A 23,329-nucleotide genomic window follows, 5' to 3' on the forward strand; every position below is an offset into this window, starting at 1 on the left:
TCACATCCTGCCATCTGCTAACTGGAGAACCAGGAAAGCCAGTGGTATAATTCAGTTTGAGTTTGAAGAACTGAGAATCAGAGCACCGATGGTGGAGGTCTCATCTGAGAATCAGCAGCGCCCATGTCTGAGGACAGGAGATGGATGTCTCATCTCAAGCAAAGAGAGCAAATTTTCCTTTCTCTGACTCTTTGTTCTATTCAGGACCTCTCCAGATTGGGTGATGCCTACCCAAGAGATGAGAATGGCCTTCTTTATTTCCTCTGTTGATTCAAATGCTAATTTCTTCCTCTGACATCCTCACAGACACACTTAGAAACAATGTTTTAGCAGCTATCTGGGCATCCCTTAGCCCAGTTGAGTTTGACACACAAAAAAATTAATCATCATAGGTCCCCAATTTGTCCTTTCAATGAAGAGGCAGATGGAAATTTGATCCAGACAGAAGAGAAGAAACATACACAGGAGAGAGAAGGTGATGTGAAAAAGGAGGAAGAGACTAGGATGATGTGGCCACATGCCCAGGAATGCCAGCAGCCATCGGAAGCCGAGACAGGCAAGCAGCAGACTGTCCCCAGAGCCTTCAGAGGGAGCGCAGCCCTGCTGAAACCTTGATTTCAGCCCAGTGGAACTGACTTTGGACTTCTGTGCCACAGATGTGTGAGAGAACTGATTTCTGTTGCTGTAGGCCACCGAGTTTGTGCTAATTTGTTATAGCAGTCCCAGGAAGCTCATACGGGGTAGTCAGAAGAAAGTCACCTAGAAAAAGATATTTAATATAAATCCTTCATTCCTTAAAATTATTTACAGAAGAAACAAAGTAGTGGTTTTAAAAAAAAACTAACTCTTATCCAAAATATACAAAGAACTCTTAAAATTCCACAATAAGAAAACATGAGCTAAAGACCTTAACAGACACCTGACCAAAGAAGATACACAGATGACAAATAAGTGTAAGGCGTTCCATGTCACATGTTATCGGGGAAATGCAAATTAAAACAACAGTGAACCCCCCACTACACACCTGTTAGGATGGACAAAGTCTGACCACCGACAGCACCCAATGCTGGCAAGGATGGGAAACACAAACTGGTATTTGTTGTTTGTGGGAAGGGAAAACAGTGCAGCCACTGTGGGAGACAGGTTTGTGGTTTCTTAGAAAACTGAATACACTCTTATACGATCTGGAAATCCTGTTCTTTGATCATTACCCAAAGGGTTTGAAAATTTATATCCACACAAAAACTTGCACATGGATGCTTGTAGCAGCTTAATTCATAACTGCCAAAATTGGAAAGCAACCAAATGCCCTTTACTAGGTGAATGGATAAATTAACTGTTACCACAATCAAGTATTACTCAGCACTAAGAAAAAAATAAAGTGATACCAAACCATGAAAAGATACGAAGGAACCTTAAATGCCTATGATTAACCAAAAGTTGCTAATCTGAAAAGGCATCCTACTGTATGATTCTAATTGTACAACATTCTAGAAAAAGCAAAACTATGGAGACAGTAAAAAGATCAGTGGTTGCCAAGGGTGGGTGTTGGGACACGGGATGGAGAGAAGGACGAATATGCAGAGCACAGAAGAATCCCAGGGCAGTGGAACTAATCTGTGTGATGGTGTAACGGTGGATGCAGGCAGGAGGCATTTATCAAAACCTGTACAATGCACGACACCAAGTATGGACCCTGAGGTACAGCGTGGACTCTGGGTGATTATGAGGTGTTCACGTGGGCTCGTTGATTGTAACAAACACACCACTCTGGTGCAGGGTGTTGATTATGGCGGAGTCTGTGCTTGGGTTGGGCTGGGGGCATCTGTGACATCTTTATACTTGCCTTCCAGTTTTGCTAGGAACCTAATCCTGCCTTAAATAATTAACACTGTGAGAGGGACAGCATATTTTCAATAGCGATACAATCATTTCCGACACTAAATATAACTCAGATGTGTCCTCGCTTGGTTATCTCTACATCCAAGTCCTTGTTTACTGTGCATCGTTAACCTGCCTGTCTGTCAGGGAAGAGACATAACCTGGGATGAGCCCCAGCATCTTGTGCTGGCCCACACGTCCCCACACACCACAGTAACAACAACAACAAGTAATATTCGATGCCCTCTGTGCTCTCTGCAATATGTACAGGCTCTTTGTGTATGTTTTGGGATTTGACCCGTATAGCAGCTCCACGAAGGAAGTCAAGGGCCCTCATTATCCCCATTTCACAGATGAAGCACCTAAAGAAAGTCTTCAGTAACTTGTCATAGGTCGCACACCTTCTAAGTGGTGGAGCCCAGACTCTCACCAGTCCGCCTGGCTTCGTGGCCTGCACTGGGAACCGCCACGCTGCATCTGTTCTTCACCAGCCCCTCCCTGCCATTGGTGGCCCTGGTGAGAGGGTGAGGACAACCCCTTCTTCCACAGTATCGAGGTGAAGAAGTGGTTTTCAGGAACTTTAACACGGAGGTTGCCTGACTCCTCCCTGCTGAGTGGTTCTCGATCTTTTGGAAGTAGGTGTACATAACCGTTGGTAGGCTGCAGTTTGTCCAGCTACCCAGGGATGGAAAACTTTGTTGTATGAAAACTTAATGAGGGAAAAACATAGAAATCCCAGTGAGCTTATGTTTCCACGTGGAATGAATGGATTTACCAACTTACAGGGAACTGAGGGTCTGGGGAAGTCGAACTCAGAAAACCTGTCTCTGTCCCATGGCTGCAAATATGCTTGACCGGCTGCCACCCGTTGGAAAGCAGGGCACAGGCATCTGACCCTGCAGAACGGCGCTGATGGACTGAGGAGGGGAGAGGGCTCCTCCGCCAGTGCCAAGACCCCCCCAGGTGTACCTGTTGCACTTCCTCTGTTCCTTTCCTTGCAGAGATGGTCAGAGACCTATCAGAGGCGCTCGGCCCATCTTCTCAAGGGCCCGTGTGAGCTGTGGGAGGGGTCACATGCCCCTGAGGCAGCGGGATGCGTCAAATCAACCCTGATGTCCAGTGGGTCACAGGAGCCACGGTCAGGTGGCCCTTGCATCCCGTGTGATTATTCCCTGTCATTTTAAGGTGCTTCAGACTGTTCATCACAGACCCTGAGACGTTCCAGCAGTATTTTTCCCCAACTTGAAGCCTAAGCATTTTCTTCAAGAACGTGTAGGAATTATACACTTAGAGGGAAAATGCAGCTTCTGTATCAAAGACCCGTATTACATCATTTGTCAGGTGTCTGTCTTTTAAAAGATAAAGTACGCTTACCTTCATTTCTAGTTTTGTTTCCATAGTACAGTTAATTTTTCTTAAATCTTAGATAAAACTCTCTTTAAACTCAGAATGGAATCTAGAACATTTGACAGAATTACTTGGTGAATATTTCATACTACATTGAATAGCATTATGCATTTAAATTCACTGTTTTATGAAATTACCTCTTCCTAACAGGGAAAAATTGAGGAAGCAAAGACTGCATTTGAAGAGCTAATTCGCAAATACCCTCAGAGTCCACGGGCGAGATACGGAAAGGCACAGGTATTCTAGAATACTTCTACTTAAATGACTGTTTGTGATGTCCTTGCGTTTTGTGAAATCGGATTTCTCATTGCCCACTATTTATTTGCATTTTTTCTTATAACTTTCATACAGCATCAATTCTCATGCATATACATAAACCCCAGCAATAAATATTCATTTAAATAAGACAATTAATTATGGCTATTGTGTAAACCTGAACTCAGAAACATTTTTCTGCCCTGCCCCCAAATGGCATCTCTCCGGTTTTGAAAAGAAAACAAAGATGAACACTTTGGTCATTGATTTTCCATTGCTGCCTAATCCCACTCCTTTTAGATACACAATCTGATTTTCACATTAGGCCCCTGAGAGCTTTAAGAACCTCGGCTGGAGAGGTTGCAAGTATCCTTAGGAAAGACTTTAAAAATATAAAGTGAGTGTTCTTGTGTTCTCTGTTGCTTCTTTCAACTGCCTTCTTTCTCACCAGCTCCCTTCTCCCCACGCCCCCCCATCTCCGTGTCTGTCTGACTTTCTCCATCGTCCGGCCCCTCATTTCATGAAGCCGGTCCACACTCACCCGTAGCTGCATAAACCCACCGTGTGTACATCCTGTTTCAGGCCCTGGGGTCGACGCGAACACTGCTGAGGTCCCTGTCCTCTTAGATCTCGTATTCCGGTGGAGGGCATTTTTAAAGTTCCTCAAAAATGATTGAGTGAAAACCCACGACATGCCAAGCCCTGTTTAGACACCACGGATGAGGTTGTGAGAACATGGAGTTTTCACTGTAACAGCAAAGATGGTCCATAAGACAAATAAGTAAAGTACGTTTGGTCCTAGTGATGAGTGCTAAGGAGAACCAGCATAAAGCAGAGAACAGCACAGGGTGTGTGAGGAGATGCAAGGCTGTCCTGAAGAGGTTACATTTGAGCAAAGCCTTGAAAGTCTTTACAGATAAATGCATATTCAAAGAATATTACAGTGTTAGAGTAAATATGAAGTCCTCTCACATAGTAACACATGCCATAAGGAAAAGGTCATGGGATAAAGAGCACACCCGTTAAGATCTGGGGGCTGCAGGTAATGTGGCAGAGCAGGTAGCACTTTAGAAAGGTGACCGGGCCCTCGCCGGTGTGGCTCAGCGGGTGGGAGCATTGTGCTGGACACCAGGAGGTTGCAAGTACGATTCCCACTCAGGGCACAAACCTGGGCTTTGGGTTCAGTCCCTGGTCAGGGCGCGAATGGGAGGCAACCAGTTGACGTTTCTCTCTCACATCCATGTTTCTTTCTCTGTTCCTCTCTCTAAAATTAATAAACATTTTCAAAATTTAAAAGAAAAGTTGATCAGAAAGGGCCTCTCTAGGCAGGTGACAAGTGATAAAAAGACCTGATAAGGTCGCAAAAGGAGCTGAACCGGCAGAAGGGGCCACAGGAGCGAAGGCCACGATGCAGAGAAGTGATCTGGCTAATAAGCTCCAGGACAGAAGGAGGGCTGCTCGGGGGCCCTGAAGGGGAAGTGAGGCCAGGGCCGTGCGGACTGCAGGCGCTGTGCACTGGGAAGCCATCGGAGGGTTTGTGCATCAGCGTGACTGTCTAGTTTTGTTTTGTTTTCTCTCATAAAGCGAGGTTTAGTTGCTGGGTGGAGAATGGATTATGGAGGCAAAACTAGAAGCAAAAATGGGATACTAATGGCAGGTGCACTTGAGATGCCGTGGCTCAGACCATGGTCAAGGCCGTGGAGATGGGAACTGGGCAGAGGGCAGAACCGCAAGGACTTGATGAGTGATTGATTCGCTGTAGGGTCAGAGAAACATAGAGAGCAGTCCAGGGTGACTCCTGGGTTTCTGGTTTGGCCAACTGAGGAGGGGACAGTGCCAGTTTCTGACCAGGAACATCGGTAGGGTGGATGGGCTTAGAAAAGTACAAAATCAAGGGTTTGATTTTGGTCCTGTTGAGTTCGTGATGCCTATTAGGTGTTCGAGTGGACATGTCAAGTAGAACATTGTATTTATGGAGTCTGGAACTCAGGGTGAACCAGGGCTGATAAACAAGTGTCAGGCAGGAAAGCTCCTGCCTGGTGGCCTGAGACAGAGTCTCAGCCCCAGTGGGAACGACAGATGCAGAGCTACAAAAATATTCCAGACCGCGGGGAAGCTAAGAACATCCCTCCAGAGGGAGGCAGGGCAGTGACTTCCGTATGTCACTCACACGTTACAGGCAAACAAGTCTATTGAGCTCTGAACTAAAGGTGATGACCATTCAAGATCCAGATGCTCAGGTTCTTCCTTCTTCCCCATTAAAAATGTACTAATTAAATTTTAATGAATTGAGGTTATGAAAAATGATTGCAAATTCATGTTACAGGCCAGGTTTTGCAGACAGCGGCTATATCAGCTTTGTAAATTAATTTGGTCAGCAATCCTGCAAAATTGCTAAATTGCATTGCTATTAAGCCAGAGAAGATGTGTTTCCAAAAGATCATGGCTGTAGAAGTAAGTGATGTGCTTTGTCACGAGCACTGACGGTTGTTTGGTTAAGGAAAGCATATTAACTAGAGAGAATGATGGATGTGAGTGTTAATTAAATTATGGCAGAAATGTTTTGTGCTTTAGAATTTTTCTTTACATGTGGTTTTAATTATGGGTAGCAAAATCCAGATAAATGCACTAGTTTTTGCACATGGTGATTGCTGTATCTATATCCACCTGTAACAGTAGGAATGTGAGATTGAGGCTTCAGGCATTATTTTTTTTATCTCTAAATGATTATACTAGAAGGTGTTACCAGTAGTTATGTTGCTATGGCATAAAGTAAAATTTAGGTATGGTAAATTAAATTTTAATGGAATAATTTAAAGGAAATTTAAAATTCATAAGCATTGTAAAAAATAAAAATTCAACAGAAGGTAGATTTAATAAGAGGAATAAATGATGACTTTTTAATTCTTTTTGAGCAGATTAAATACTGGCAATTAGAATATACCAACTAATTTTTAAAATTAAGCAATATTAAGTTAAATACAAATTATGATATCAATCACTTCTAAAGTAGCAGTTTTATTCTTTGGATTACTATGAAAATCAATTTTAACCAATTTCTCTGAACATCAGACACAGAATCTAATACTATAAACTCAACTGATGTTATTATCTTAACATGAGCCATTAATGCCTCTGGGGCAGAAACTGGTACATCTTTGAGGACAGTGGGGGGTTGAGTCAAGGGAAGGCTTTAAGATGTTAGGGTCCAGGAACCAATCTTCAGCTCAAAGTATTTTATCTACAGATGCTGAACTGATAAAAAATCAGTCTATATGCTTTGATTTTCAAAGCAAAGCCTATCATGTTCATTTAGGAGATTTTAAAGAATTAGGTTTTGAATACTGATATTTTCCTAATTCTGGAAGTTGTTAATTGTTGTATAGTTACTAAAATGAAGGACCTTGAGTGGGTGGGTGGGGGGAAGAGAACAAGGCATGTGGATTACATGATTTCTTGCTCTTTTCGAGTTGAGTTTAGATATTCCCCTCTCTGTAAAGATGGGTTATCTGGGTAGGCATTTGTCATTACATTAACCTTGAAGAGACCCTCCAGTTCCAGGATCTGTTGGCAGCTTGAAGAGGCTACCAAATGGCAACTGTGAACGAGACCTAGATGGTCTCCAAAGGCTCCGCCAGGTCTAGGCTCTGGCACTTTATGAAGTCATAGATAAGCCGTCATGTTTGGGGAGAGTTAACTCTCCAGGGCCAAACTCACAACAAACTGATGCCTTAAAACATTTTTTTAAAGGCAGCATATGAGTATATGGAAAGCTAAAGGGTCAGGATGACCAGTATGGGTCATTAACATTGGACCCCCTCACCTGGTGGATAGTGGTCTCCTGTTCTGTTTGAACAGATGACTGCATGCCCTGAGGCTTTCTTCTATGAAGCAAGAGTGATGCCCTTTTCTAATCTGGAGACTTTTTTGTCCTGTCAGTGTTTTCTTTTCAGGAATCTGTCTACTGCTCTCTATCTCCATTGCTTCACTTCTAGCCCTTGTCTTCTTGGGAAACTTATTCTAATCAGTGCATATTAGCAAGTTATTTTTTTATTTGTTATTTTCTGAAAAGCTCCCCATTGCAGTTTTATCAATTTGTGCTGATTCTCAGGAAGGAATGAGTCATTTTCTTGCCACATCCTGAAATTGTGGAGTTATGCTTTATTTTGCAGAATCTATTCAATAACTACAGCATACACTTTATTCTAACAAGGTAAATGTATTAAATGGGATGTTCTGAGGGAAAATTATATATGCTACTTTCAGTATAAAAATATAGTCTTCAAATTTAGTCTTCAAAATCGGATGAGCTTCTGATGATCATATTATGCGTTTTCCTCTCTTTCTATCTAGTATTTCATCCCCCATGCTCAGTTTTCTGCTACGAATCTTGCTCATTTCACTGAGAGAAAATAAGTATTCACAGAGAGTTTCCATGATTCCACTACTGCACTAACAAGCTACCCACAATTGCTCCCATGTGCTCTGCTTTCCCTCCTTTTAACCTGAATGAACCGTTCTGGTCCGCTATCCTGTTCCCTCTCACCTGCTGAGGGACATCATTCTAGTTTTTACATTCCCCTCTGCACCACGATTTTCCTTCTCTACTGAGTCTTGTATATCACCTTAGAAACATGCTGTATTTCCATTCTTTATTTTTTAATTTTTAAAAGATTATATTAATTCATTTTAGAGAGAGAGGAGTGGGGGGAGAAAGAAAGGGAGAGAAACATCAATGTGCGGTGGCCTCTCATGCGCCCCCTACTGGGGGACCTGGTCCGCAACCCAGACAAGTGCCCTGACTAGGAATTGAACTGGCAACCCTTTGGTTCACGGGCCTGCACACAATCCACTGGGCTACATGAGCCAGGGCTATATTTCCATTATTTAAAAAAGAAGAAGAAGAACTCTCCCTTGTCTCCACATTCCCCTCCACTTACCGGCCCATTTCTTTTCTGGTTGTAGCAGAGCTCCTCAAAAGAACTGTCTGCACCTCCTTCCTTCCCACTTTCTCTTGAACCTACTTCGTTCCATTACAAGTCCCAAGCAGTCCCATGAAAATGCACTTTTCAGGACCAGCAGAGTCTTCACACTGTCCAGTTCCGCATCTTGTCCACCCGGACAGCCACCTCTAATATAATTGCTCACTCCATCTCAATACTTTTCTCACCTGGCCTCCAGGACACCATTTTTTGTTCTTGTTGTTATTTTCTTTTCTCCTCCCTCCTTCTCTGTCCTTTTTTGCTCATCTTCTACTGTCTTCTAACCTCTAGTGACTTTGAAATCTTGCAGTTCCTTAGAGTTCTGGTCTTGGACCTCTTTATCTCTCTGTCTACACTCAGAACTGCTTCTAGCTTCTTAGCTTTAAAAACCGTCTCTGTCTTGGCAATTCTCCAATGCACGTCTCTTACTCTCACCTCCCTCCTCAACCTCAGACTTGTGTATGCTTCCTCCTACCCAGTATCTCCACTTGGGTACCTACTAAGCATCGGGTTCAATATGTCCAGAACTGAGTTTCTGATTCCATATGCCTGCAGACCTGCTTCTGCTCTGTCTTCCCATTCTCAGGGCATGACAAGTGCATCTGGTTATTGCTCAAGCTGAAAATCTGCATCCTAGGCTTCATCCTAGGCTTCTCTCCCTTTTTCTCATACCCTGCATTCAGACCATCTGCATAGCTGGTGGCTCTGACCTTCAAAATACATTTATAATCTAACCACTTCCTGCCACCTCCATTTCTACCACCCTAATCAAAGCCATCACCTCCTGTCTGGAATCCTGCTAAAGCATCCTAACTAACCAGGCTGTCTGCTTCTCTCCCACCCATCCCATCTGTTCTCCATATTGCTACCAGAGTGACCCATGGCATGTACCTGAGGTCACATCAATGTCCCAGTGTCTGTCCATCTCATGTACAGTTAGTGTAGTAGAGCTGGAAATAGCTTGCCAGGTTCTTCATTACCTGAGCCCTCACCCCCATCATGTCCCCCCTGCTCCCCTCCACCACCAGCCTTTTCTCTGTTCCCCACTTCTACCTCACAGCCTTTGCTCTGGCTGTTCTCTCTGCCTGGAACAGTCTCCCCTCAGTATCCTCATGCTCCGTCCCCTGACTTCCAGATCCTCCCTGGTCATTCTGATTAAAGAAACATCTTCCCTACAACCCCACTTCCAACATTGCTAAGCCTGCCCTTTATTTATCCGCAGCACTTATGGCCATCAGACACATGGTACTGATATTTGTGTATTGTCTTTCTCCTCTCCAGAATGAAATAAAATGGGAAAAGGGCTTTGTCTGCTTTGTTCAGTTTGTCTGCCACGTGTGTAGAACAAAGACTGGCTCTCAAAAATATTAGTTGTTGAATGAATGGATGAACACAGGAATGGTGGACTGGAGTCCAGTCTATATAATGTTAATGTATAACATGATATACATCACCATCAACCCCTAGCAGAGGGGTGTCAGACTTGTTTTCACTGGGGGCCACATCAGCCTTGCGGTTGCCTTCAAAGGGCTGAATGTAATTTCAGGACCGTATGAATGTAACTGCTCCTTAACAGTTAAGGGAGAGCTCGGTGCCGCCACCTGGTAGAAACAAGGCGCTGGGCGGGATAAAACAAGGCGGGAGGCCGGATTGAGCCCATGGGCCTTGTGTTTATCACCTGTGCCTTAGAATATATTAGTCTTGCTTTCATGATATTCTTTCCTGTCTGTAGCTTAATAGCTAACCTTCCTCCATTTTATGGAAGTAGCATGTTGCATTGCTTTTCTTTGTGTATTTTTTTAGTCTCTTGATAAAGAGAAAGCTTTCATTTGTCCTGAGTTATTTTTACAGCATGTAGAAAAGTAAACTTTTCATGAATATCTTGGGTGACTACAAATACAGGCTTGTCCTGGGCCATTGATTCAGTGTGGGACTCCCTCTAGTGTGAAGACGATTTGGCCGAGAAGAGAAGGAGCAATGACATGCTTCGCAGGGCCATCGAGACCTACCAAGAGGTGGCCAGCCTGCCTGACGTTCCTGCGGACCTGCTGAGGCTGAGCTTGAAGCGGCGCTCAGACAGGCAACAGTTTCTAGGTAAGAAAAGTTCAATCAAGGCACGTGCTACGCTCTACCTTGAAGAGCCTGAAAGCTACACTTACATGATAGTAAGAGTATCATATACTCTTAGAGGAGTCTAGTCACATGGAAGGAAACCTGAGTTCTATAACTAATTTCAGGTAATTTACCTGACTCTTTCTTAGACTAAAATAGCAATCCTAACCTTGGTGGTCACAAAGATGCCCATGATATTCTTACCCCTTTTCCTCTGCACCCCACCCCACCCATTTTAAAACTGAGGTAAATGGGATGCTGAGGGACTGGATAATTTGCTTAAGGAGTTATAGCTAATCAACTAATAGGTCTAGAATAAAAAAAACTCTTCCTATCGTGCCAAATTCTTTTCTGTCTTAATTAGAACAGCCTGATTCATGGAGGTTAAACTGATCAGTGGGGTGATATTTATAGAGGGATATTAAGAGGTCCAGGCCCTCTAAAATTTTACATGTAAGGTTTGACTCTATACCAAGAAAAATAATAGGAAAGATTTTTAATGACTAAGTGCTTTGAAAAGAGCAGCATAAAGTATATCCTCTGAGTGACCCATGTTCCCAGAGCCAAAGGCAGTGCGCACTAGCTGAAGCTCACCTTCATTATAACCAGGCTGTGATTCCGGCCCTCATAATTTGTCTTCGGTAAACTGGGAAGGAAGAATGTAAGCCAGTGCTAAGGTGGGTGCTAGGCTGGCTGGGTAAGTTACATGAATGAATCATCCATGGCACCAGGAGAGGCTCATAGAAGCAATATTCAAGGCCAGTTTTCTGAGGAGTTGGATTAAAGGTAGTATGTCACTCAGGTGACCAAAATCTCTGATTGGAGATGGCCCAAGTGATGTTTATAAAACAGGAGAAATGGTCAGTTAGACTTAGAGTCTTAAGGGTCAGTTTGGGGGGAGAACAGCGTACAGCACACGCACAGGAGGGAAACAGCAGGGCTGGGACTCGTGGGGGGGGCACTGGTCTTAGGTGCACAGTCAGCACCACCAAGCTGTCCTCTTGCCTCGGGCTCAGCTGGATGTGCTGGGCACTGGTTACTGACTCAGTCCTTCAGTTTTTGATATTTTATTCATCATATATATTTACATTATGGTTCTTGTATGCGCCCTGACTGGGGATCAAACTCACAACCTTGGCCTATCAGCATGAGGCTCTAACCAGCAGAACTAGCCATCCAGGGTGATATTTAAATTAATTTGGATTTTTAAAAAGAATACACAAAACCACTCATCTTGATTGCTGAGTATTTGGCACCCTCTTGAACTTTGCACTGAGGGCCTCACTTGTCTTGCTTATTGCCAACCTGGTGAGGAGAGACTGCAGGTGACCAAATCTAACCCTTTTCCTCAGCAGTCTTTCACTTTGGTCCTTTCCTCTGAGTGAGAATGAGGCCAGTTCAGTAGAGGAATCCCTGGGAGGAGGGAACTGTGTGCAGAAGACGTCAGTGAAGGGGACACAGCGATGAACTGTGCACAGTGGCATAGGGTTCCCTGGTGCAGACCCTGGGGCGGGGGGTGTGGGGGCGGAGATGGCAGCAGACGGGGTTTCCACCAGATCTTCGTAGTGGTTCACAGGGGAAGGATACAAGCAGGAGGAAAGTGTGAGCTTAGTCTGGGCAGCTGGGGAAAGAAGGCTGCTTAGGTTTATCAGTAAAGGAATGAACAGCTGAGCAAACCTAGCCCAGAATGGCCAGTAATGGGGAGCCAGCCATGGGACAGGTTGGTGATATTTTTTGATTTATCTGTTTGTGGGGCTATAGCTATTGATGGTCCTAAAGTTCTTGGTTAATATTCAATTTGTGGACAAGTGAGCCATTTAGGTAATTAATTTTGTCATGTATACCAATCTTATCCTTATCTTGTATTCCATTCGTCTTACCTACTTTGGTGATGAGCAGTGACGATTGATCCCAGAAATTTTAATTTTCCATCAGATAGATTTCAAAATCAGTTGAAGCTAGTGTTTCCACGGCTCCTGTGAGCGTAGTATCCCATCGTCCACCAGAGGGCCCCATAACACTGGACGATGCCTCCTTAGCTACGTGAAGAGGCTCTTGCCCAGAGGTGAGGGCGCTCTTAGTTTCAACGGTGTCAGCAGGGTGGGTACTCAGTGCCTCCTCAAGTTTCCCACAGGGTTCCGGACCCCAAAATGAGTTAGGTTTTTAATGTGTTGGTTCTCTATTCATATTTTTTCTACTTATACTTTTAAAGCTAATCTTAATAAACCAAAAATATCTCAGTACAATTTTTTTAAGGAATTGGTAACTGAAACTTTCTTAAGACTGAATTTAACATAAAAAAGTAAATGTTAATGAATTCAGAAAATAAGACTGTCTTCGAAGTGTTTATAATCGGTATCATATTTAGCATCTATTTATAGGAGTTATTGACACCATCGCAACTGCGTGATGAAATCTTAGTAGGTACCTAGCCATCTGTATACAGGGTCAGGTTCAAGCTGGTCTTCGGGTTCTGTCAAATAGTCCGTCTTGATTTAAGTCTCAATAGAAAAGTGTACATAATCTGTTTTGATCTGCATCATTTCTATTGGATTCTCTTTTTCTTCTCTTCCCACCAAATCAGGTCACATGAGAGGTTCTATTGTTACACTGCAGAAATTAGTTCAATTATTTCCTGATGATACTTCCTTAAAGAATGACCTCGGAGTGGGGTATCTCTTGATAGGAGATAATGATAATGCCAAGAAGGTATATGAAAAGGTGAGCAAGCAGCAATCTTCTGTTAACTACATCAAATTATACTGAACATGAAGTTCTAACGTTCCTAGTATATTGCCTTTAATGCACCCTGTTTCTCTCTTTGTGTTAAATTAAATGGCATGTATTGTGATAATGGACTTCTTAATACCGTTTTCATATCACTACTTTCCCTTGATCAAAGATTTTAAATTTTAGTTGACACTTGGTACATCAAAACTTTCAAACTATAATTGCAGTACTCTTAAAACTGAATCTTTTTTCAGTCCACCAACAGCCTTTCTTAAAGCGTTCTCTATGATGCAAGGAGAAACTCAAGTTTTCCCTGAACTCTGTGCAACGCAGTCCTTTCCTTTTCCCACTAGAAGCCTCATCTACAGAGAGTCAACAGAACTTAAGTCTTCTGGGCACGGAGAGGACATGACTCACCTCTCAGAGGTCACCAACCCTGATCCCCTGCTACGGTGCCCTTCCAAGGATTTCTGCCTTGCAGTGGACATTTTAATAAATAACCTCGAGGTCACAGTTATAAAATCTAGAAAACCATGGCTCCTTCAAGCAATGAGGGAATTCATTTGGTATGAAGTAAATAGGCTACCCAAGAAACTTTGAAGCTGGAGAAAGTTAATGCCTCTGTAAAGGAAAGATGAACACATTTATTTGTTGTTCTTCAATTTGGCCTTTACTTACACCTGTGGTTTTCCAGTTGGCCCTTTTTACATCAAAACGCTCCTCCTGCGGGAGAGCCAGTGTGATTCCTTCTGTTTTTTAAAATGCTGGCAAGTTCAGTGTAATAATTGCGTACCCAGTCTGGACTGCTCTGCTCATAAAGGGTGCTTTCCTCCTTTTATTGCTGTAGATGCTTCACTGAAAATCATCGAATTTTGGAGCAGTTGTCTCTTCACCCTCCTCATAATTTTCCTCTTTTCTGAGGGAACAGAAACAAAACCTTTGCTTTTTATATAGCATGTTGAATAGCTACATAAAGTGGATTCACTGCAGTGTTGAAAATCTGCGCCATCCACCAGCATACCTGTTCCAGATCGCAAAACATGCCCACTTGGGGCATTGCATTTGCCCATGGCCAAAACCTAACGCTGAGCACCCTGTCCAGCAAAATTTGGGAAAGGGATACATCATGTATCTCAGAGATTCAGGATCGTATGAATGTAAGAATTGTTCATCTATGTTCAATATACCCATTAATCTGCAGAGGCCACAAAGATTGAACTGTGGAATTAATTCCTCCCTCCTCCCCTACCTCCCTTCCAAAAATCCTGACCAAGTTCGACTGAGAGCACCAAGCCCAGGTGAGGTTAGGGCAGGATCTGAAAACATACTAATGTCTCTCACTCACTATGGATTTGTCCTTCCTCAACTTCTCAAAATCTCCCTTGAATATATTCACTCTTTTTACCTGATACTAAATCTCAGAGACTGAAACATTTTTCTTCATCTTGACAAATAAAATTTCCCTGCTGTTGTTTATGCATTTGAAATCATAATCCCACCTAAATAAGCACAACAGGATGCAGAGAGTCTAAAATCTAGTGATACAATGCCATCGAGTGGGTTTCTTTTTAAAAAAGCAATATAGATGCAGGTATGTGTTTGCCTTTTATTTCCTTTTCCCACTTCAGAGTTAATAAGCTGTGTCTAATGGATTCTCTCTCCTTAACCACAGTTTATCCTGATCTGTTATGGCTCAGTCAAAGATCATTTCCAGAAAATGATACTGTAATTTTATATTTTTTCGTGTTGATTTTTATCTTTGAGTAAATTAATAAAAATTATCAATCGTTCCCTTTCTGGGTTTTTGCTGTATTTAGTTTCAACAGTGACCGACTTTAAAACGGTCAGAGGTAGGTTGCTCACCTCCGCACCTCTTGGAGGCGCCCCTGCCCGTGAGCTGAGGTCAGCTCGTCTTACTCCTCACACACATCCATTCCCTTAGCCAACAGCAGTGTATCAAAACCCATCACATAGCTTGGGAAATGGTTGCTAAAGGTACAAACACAGTGTGTCCTCCTGGAGTCTGCAATCTGGTGCCAATTCACTAGTTTCTCAATTATACTTTCTGAGTATCTTTCAGATCCCCTCCATGTTTAACTCAGGCACTCGGCAGCTCTTGCCTGCTGGGCCAATTTACCCTGTACAGGCAGGGCTGGGACCTCCCGCCTTCACCAACACAGACCACAAATCTGACCCCCCCCCCCCATTCTTGGCTCTAACTCTTCGGCGGTTCCCATTGGCCGCAGCTGTGGTCTTCAGTCATGTTTGAATGTGTAAGCTGCCAGTAAAAAATGTTCCAGCAAGTACTTGTGAAACGTGTGTTGGTGTATATATTACATATATGTGTGTACGTACTAATATGTGATGGACATTGCAGAAGATACACAACTCCAAAATAAGTATTAAGTGGAAATAACATTTCAGATTCTTTTTAATTTCACTTAACTGGCCCAAAATTGTTCATTCGCCCTGAAAAATATAATACTTTAGTAATATCAATCTATAAACAACACTATTTATGATTATATGATCTTTAAAATTCTGGTAGTGTGTCATGCGAAGCATTTGTGCCGGGACCAGACACGCCAGCTATACTGCGATTTTTCGCTTTTCTCTGTGGCACGTGCACAGGCATGTGTGTGTGCAGAGAGAGACTGAATCTGTTATATTGTCATCACTAACATCAGTCCGGGGTTCGTAGAAATCTTGCACAGCCACCTGTCCTTTTCGGAGGGTCTGTTGCTTACAGCTGGATTATGCACCCTGCACACCTGTGACGCGCCCACCTGCGAACCGCAACAAGCACCGCGGGCGATCGGAATGAATGGAGCAGAGAGGGCAGCGTCTGGCTGCCTCGTCGCCCACCCTCCCCACCGCATGTGTGTCCGTCAGGTGTGGGACTGTCTGCCACGCACAGGGGAGGAGAGCCCAGGAGCCTGTTGCATAGTATCCGCTCTATTTCAGAGACACGCAAACAGGAACTTCTTCATTTTCTACTCCCCAGTGGGTTATCTTGTACCTGAAACTAAACAGGAGCCTTTGTGATTTGCCTCCTGCCCGCTCCAATCTCATTCCCTTTTGCTCTTCCTGGCCCACTGTTCCCTTTTACCCACTTTCCCCTGGGCCTTAAATGCTCTCCCCCTTCTGTCTTCCACACTTCCTCTCCCTGGTGAGCTCCCAGTCATTCCTTAATAGCCTTCCTACCTTGCCCTGTCACACCCACCCCAGAGTGAGCTAGGTGTCCCTCCTCTACTCCCTGCATGCCTCATCCCTGTCACTATAGTTACACTTACCACGCTGCATTACCACTGTCCACCTCCAGGTCCTTTTCTCTCCCTCGACTGAGAAGGGCTCACTGAGAAAAGCGAGTATATCTTACTTATCCATGTCTGGAGCCTAGAAGAGGTCTGTGTCTGCCAGTCACTTAAGATGGTGGCTGTGCGTCTGCGGGAGACAGGAGTGCCATCTGTGTAGCTGCAATAATTATAATAACCCCTTCAGAGTTACACTGCCAGAAACATGATCTGCATCAGTTCAGCTCCCTTTCGGAGATATTGGATGCACCCCTCCCTGCTCAGCACCTAGCTTGGTAACAGGTGCTGTGGAAGGTGCAGAAGAAGCGGAGTTTGCGCTTTCAGGGATCGAGGTTGGGAAGAAATCCCACGTGCACCCGTCCATTCGGTCAGTGTGGATTTCCTGACCACCTGCCATGTGCCAGGCACCGTCCCAACACTGAGGATCAGCGGTGAGTGCTACAGGCACTATCCCTGTAGCACTTATTTCTTAGTGGGGGAAAATACTAAGTCAAATGGAAATGAGGGCCATGAATAAAAGGGAGTAAGAAGGAATCAGGATAAGGAGGTTAGAAAGTGACCAGTGATGAGGAGGAGGGTGTCTGCTTTACGTCAGGTGCTTGTGCATGGGCCTCACTGACATCCCTTCAATCACGGCTTCCTCGAGGTCAGGGAGTCAGCCCTTTGGATAGCTCGGAGAAGACGGGCCAAAGAGCATTGCGGGTGCAAAGGTCCTGAGACAAGCCTGCCTGTGGCTTGTATTGCAGCAATAAGGAGATCAGGGCACCTCAGAGTAGCTGCTGAGAGGCCAGAGAAGTAGAGAACCGCCCATCTTGCTCTAAGAGAAGTGGAACCCCTTTGGGTTTTGAACCGAGGGGAGATGACATCTGACCTAGGGTTAGTGAGTCCATTTAGGGCCCCATGTGGAGAATGGGTCGCAGGGCTGGGGGTGCAGGGAGGGGAGAAATGACTGTCTTGGACCAGGGTGGCAGCAGTGAAGGAAGTGACAAGTGATTCTGAATATATTTTAGAGGTAGCGTTGGCCGGGTTTGCCAGTGGTTGGGCTGTGGGACGGGATACAAGCTGGAGAATGCTCAAGTGTCCGTGGTGCATTCTTTGGACTCCCAAAGGCCATGGGGACCCTCTCTGCACACTTACTCCTCCTGTGCAAGGAATCTGTCATGGCCGTACCCCCTTTTCTATTAGACTCAAGGAAAAACAGGAGCTACAGGATATTCACTCAACCCAAACCTTCTTCATCTTTCACTTTTGTTCTGTAAATCAGTTTGTCTAAGCGGTTTCACAAGTGGAATGTTTTAGTTTCTCACTGCTAATATTTCATTAGATGCATTCTGAATAATTTATCTGTAATCATAATAAATGCACATGAAAATAAACCATGGTTTGATTTATTTTAAATGTTTACCTGGGTTTTGTCACAGCTTATTGGATTTGCTCACCACTTTACCCTCAGTCCTTAAAATGGTCCCAACCTTCAAGAAATTTATGTTGAATCAACGGATCATGATAAATTACAAATGGAAATCTAAATTTTCTGTTCATTAAGGCAATGTATGAAGCATGTATGTAAAGAAATGTATAATCATTAAGAGTTGACTTTATGATAGGAAATTTAAAGTAATTTTCTTGGTTACTGGAAAAATATTGAAGCCATAACAATTGGCAGCTGTTTTGCTGATTTGCATTGTCAAAGTAATGCTTTAACAGTCATTGCCTTTTTGTATTTATTTCTTCATTCTTGAAGTACAATGTGTAAATGTGAAAACACTGAGTTGAGAGGAAATTGGGCCTTATAAGCCTAATATATTGCAGTGAAACAAAACACAAGTGTTTCCAGCTGTAACATCATAATTCAAGCACAGCAAAGCTAATTAAAATTTGTTTTGACAGTCATTTGTAGAATTTGTAGTCAGTCACAATAGCTTTTTGTTTTCTTTGACTTTAGGTTCTGAATATGACACCTAATGATGGCTTTGCTAAAGTGCATTATGGCTTCATCCTGAAGGCACAGAACAAGATTGCAGAGAGCATTCCCTATTTAAAGGTAACTGTCCCTGCCCTCGCTCTTTTTTTAGCTTTTGGTTCTTTTGAATGACTTGGATACCCTTGACTGTGCCTTGTAGATTGTGCTGCCTGCACCACTGAGTCTTTTCATGGTGAAAATGTGCATCCTCTGACCATGATGTTCATAGGCCACTGTGGGCCTCCACTGTCATTGGGAGTGACTGTGATATTCACAGGTCGATGTGGACCTCCAACATGACTGAGAGTGACTGTGATATTCACAGGCCAGAGTGGACCTCCGCTATGACTGAGAGTGTCAAATGTACAAATACTAACTATGTGACCAGAGACTCTTTAGAAGACACTTTGTGAAGAAATCCCTAAAACTGCAGTTATTATTAGTTTTTATTGAAGCGTCAAAGGTGTATTCCAAAATAATTAATGTAATATTTTAAAATATGGGTAATGAATGAAGCACCCCTTTCACAACTGAATAGTAAACCAGTTTGAACAGGGCTCATGTACCTATGCAAAGTGAGGTAACGAATGCCCACGGAATAGGTCAAGCTCCAAAAAGCCTGGGAGCTCACAATATTCAGACTGAAATAGGTGGTCATTCTTCTCACGTATCCAGTTGAATCCTTGTCGGGTCGCTGGAATCGCATTTGCTCTGGCGCAGGGCCGCCGCAGAACCTTCCGTGCAGCCGAGGCGTTTCTGTAACTCCCCCGTGGTAGCGGCCGCCACAGGTGCTGGTGAGCGCCTGAAATGTGTCTTGTGTGACTGAAGAACTGAATTTTCATTTTTTAATTCTAATTAATTTTAAGTTAAATATTAATTTAACTTAAAATATTAGCCAATGGCTATCCTATTGGACCAGCAGCTGATTGAATGCCTGTGAGCATCTGTTTAAGCAGCAGTACATTACACTTCTATGATGTCTTTCATAGAAGATGCCAAATAACAGCCCACTGCAAATAGCTTGCATGTTGTATTTGGCCGACATAATTCTATTAAAAACTATTTTTACTGCTTGTCTCTGTTGAGAATCTGCATGTTTTATGTAATCCTGCAGATGTCTGGTTTCTCGTGAAGGGTCCTATCTGGCCCCCACCCCCAGGAGCCGAGCAGCTGTGGGAGAGGCGTGCACCCCAGTCTGTCTGGGTTGTCCCTGGGCCTCTGCAAACTTTTCCACCTGGGCCACCACCTCGTGGGCATGCGTGTCTCTCTGATTTAAAGTGCTCCCTCTGGGTTTGCTTTGGCAGATGAGAACCTGATAGGACTCTCCTGCTTCAGGGCCCAGGAGACGGAGGGCAGGGTGGTCAATTAACCAGTGAGGACCTTTATTCGAGTGCCTGTCAGTCAGGAACCCGGACCACAACCCTCCTCCTCTCCTGAGTGATGCTTTCCTCTTTCTTGCAGCTACTTTTCAACACTGTGCCAGTAAGATTTCTCCCCAGGAAAATGCGCTTCTTGTGAAAAAGCCTCAGGGAGGCAGATTTACTCCTTGATATTTAAATATTTTTTACCTTTTTCCTTCTTTTACTTTTTGAATTTTCTTCTCTTGCTTTACTATTTTCTCTCTCTTTTTTACATAAATTTTAATTTAGTGCTTATGTGGGAGATTGGAACAGATATCAACTAAGTGTTTTAGAATAGGATTTGTTTAATAACAATACGTTTTCAAAGATTCCAATTAGCTTTAATCATATCATATGTCCTATAAAGTATTTTATTAAAAGTAATAGCACATTTATTTGGAGAGGGAAAAAATATTACTTGCAGTTAGGTCTCTACCACTTCAGACATATATGCACAACTAAACATTTGGGTTTAGGTATTTTTTTAAAAAAGCTTCTAGATGACAGATGGTCATATTTGTAGAATAAGATAAATGTGATAGATAGCCACCCAAAGAAATTCTTTGGGATATTGAAATATTACTATGCCCACAGAGACAATTCAAAAAGCATCATGCTAATTTTTTTATCAATTAATGATTAATGTATTGTTAAATTTAGCTGTTATTACCACCTTTTAAAAAACTATACTCACATTGTAAATATTGACCAATAATCTAACTGCCAAACTTTAATATTAAGAAGAACCTATCTGGTTCTTAGATTTTCACATGGTGTATAACAATTAAGTGAATCGGTGAATTAAACACGGTATTTAATTCTTTCACAAATGCCAACACTGTCTTTTCTGCAGGAAGGAATAGAATCTGGGGATCCTGGCACTGATGATGGGCGATTCTATTTTCACCTGGGGGATGCCTTGCAGAGGGTCGGGAGCAAGGAGGTAATGTGTTCATGAACTTTCTTTTTTTAAAAGAGGATAGTGTGGGGGCAAATTATCTCTAAGAGAAAGTTGCAGTTGAAAAAAATATTTTGAACATAAATTTTTTAAGGTGGTGACTTGAACTTTTTTGAAACAACTCAACAACTCCTACATAATCCCATAAAGAATTTTCAGGATTTGGCTTTTATAGTTTCTGAAAGAAAGGATCTGAGGAATTATAAGAGCAATCTCTAAATTAGTGTGTCTGTGTGTGCTTGTGTATATATATCTGTGTGTGTATGATAGGCATTACCTTAAACATATTTTTAAAGTGTGAAATAAAGTGACATCTTCTAAACTGTTGAAATATTTTTAAAGTATTTTAACAGTTTGCTTAGATTTATTTTTATTTTGGAGCTTGAAAGGTAATTATTTTAGAGGGAAGCCTTTATTCAGCTGATTCCTCAGCACACCAACCCCCATGGTTAATTGTGTGAATTACCTTCTGAAATACTTAGTATCCAGTTTAAGGGGAACACCTGTAGCAATAGTAGTAACAGGTACTGACGCAGGAAACGTAGTTGCTAAAACAAGTTACATATTTCCTTTGTGGTTACATTTCGGAGTACAGTGTCAGTTTTTTTAAACATAATATTTGATCATTAATCATGATGTATACAGTAAATCCCCAAATGAGCACAGTCAACCTGCCGCGATTTACAGGACATTGCTGGATGGCAGAGCTGCCACCACAGGGCCCTACACATGGCTCTAGGTCAGGCTCCGCTTACAGTCAGGGATGAAAGGCTGAAGGGAGGCACTGAATGTCTGTAACTCTTGTATTCCATGTATGTGACCAAGCGGTATCTAAGTATAACACAGCCTCAGGCTTCTCAGATTAATAACTTGGGGCCATTTGGACAATCAAAGGGTCATCGGAGCAAGGGGGTCTTGTGACGGGGTCACGGCCAGCTGGAGACACGAACCTGTCTGGGATAACAGAGGCTGAATCACTGACATTTTTCTTCATACATTTCTATGAATCTGTTCCTTTCCCCCACTAGCCTACCAGTCGGTCAATGGAAATAGAATGAGACATGAGAGGTGAAGAGAAAAAAGGGAGAGGAAATTGCTGATTAGTAATCATTTTTTCTGTTCCTTCATTCTTTTAGATGTAAGTGCCCGATCCCTCCTTTGAATAGGAGGGATAAGAAAGATTTTGCTGTGGTATTTAACACTGGATAAATGTCCATGTCTGATTCCTGTAAATGTATCTGTCACTAATTAATTTATATTTGAATATCTCAGGGTCCAGGGCAGAGACAGATAAAAGGAGTCTATGATTTCTTCTCATATCTTAGAGGAAAACAGCCCTTACTTCAAGGGCAAAGAATGCAGCACTAAACACTTGTTAAGGGCTTGGGGTTTGCATGTACGAGACTATTGTTCTGTTAGCTCACTTAGTTATTAATATGCACAGAACACACAGTTCTTGAATTTAGAAAGTGCACAAGGATTCGTCCTTACAGTAGAATAAAACAAGCCTGTGAAAACCCCATGTTAGTATATTCTTCGTGGCCGGTATTGAACCTGTGAATTAATTGCCAACCTCTGAGTTTACATATGAAGAAGCAACTGTCTTTCATGGTCTCAGTGCGTGGAACTTTGCTCCGGGCACCAAGAGAGGCACAGCCTCTGTGTTGCAGAGGCTGACAATAAAATTGTTTTGAAGAAGGTTCTTCGAATGTGTGTGTCTTGTATGGACAGAAAGAGGGAGGATGACAAACCATGATAGTCTGAGCAATTCAGCCTCAGCTGTTACCAATATTTCCATAACCCCCAGATCCACATTCCAGCTCTTGTCTCCCCAAATCTAGATTTGTGTGTCTGCTGCTTGCTTAGTCTCACCACGCAATGTCACAAAGACAGCTCACTTGTCTTCTTCTAAACCACTCTTCCTCTTGGGTTCCCTCCTTATTTGATGATATTCACGCCTTCGCAAGATCAGGGCTTGAATCAGCTCTAGTGCCTCCTGCTTGGAGAGGCCCCCGCCTAGACAGGGCCAGGGTCCGAGAAGTCCACCTGTTGGAGTGCTTGGCACCCTCGTTACCTTCCCTCTCACTCAGTCCAGCGCCGTTGAATGTTACCTTCCATGTCAGCACTGGCTGTAAGAACCTGGCTGTTGCTTTCTGCTTCCGTCCTCACCTTCTTCCAGGCCATCTTATGTTCAAACAGGTGCAAAATAAAAATACAGTCTTGTTTCTACGTGATGGCATTCACGGTCCTCCAGAGGCCTGCTGCGGCCAACTGTTCTCCCCACAAGTGTGCCTGCCAGGCGCCACACGCACGGTGCTCCAGGCAGA

At 43.2% G+C, this 23,329-nt stretch overlaps 1 protein-coding gene across 6 annotated transcripts in view; it reads left to right on the plus strand.

Annotated features, from left to right (window-relative positions):
• Positions 1-23,329, plus strand: part of ASPH (aspartate beta-hydroxylase) — a 201,467-nt gene that overhangs the window by 131,359 nt on the left and 46,779 nt on the right. For all 6 annotated transcript variants that reach the window (XM_053661029.1, XM_053661030.1, XM_053661031.1 and 3 more), the window contains 5 exons: positions 3,439-3,525; positions 10,469-10,619; positions 13,222-13,358; positions 18,627-18,725; positions 20,898-20,987. In XM_053661029.1, coding sequence (XP_053517004.1) covers positions 3,439-3,525; positions 10,469-10,619; positions 13,222-13,358; positions 18,627-18,725; positions 20,898-20,987 — 564 coding nt within the window. The remainder of the gene's footprint in view (positions 1-3,438; positions 3,526-10,468; positions 10,620-13,221; positions 13,359-18,626; positions 18,726-20,897; positions 20,988-23,329) is intronic.

Source organism: Artibeus jamaicensis, unplaced genomic scaffold (assembly GCF_021234435.1).
Source record: "Artibeus jamaicensis isolate MK-2021 breed Jamaican fruit bat unplaced genomic scaffold, CSHL_Jam_final scaffold_916, whole genome shotgun sequence".
Classification (NCBI taxonomy): Eukaryota; Metazoa; Chordata; class Mammalia; order Chiroptera; family Phyllostomidae; genus Artibeus; species Artibeus jamaicensis.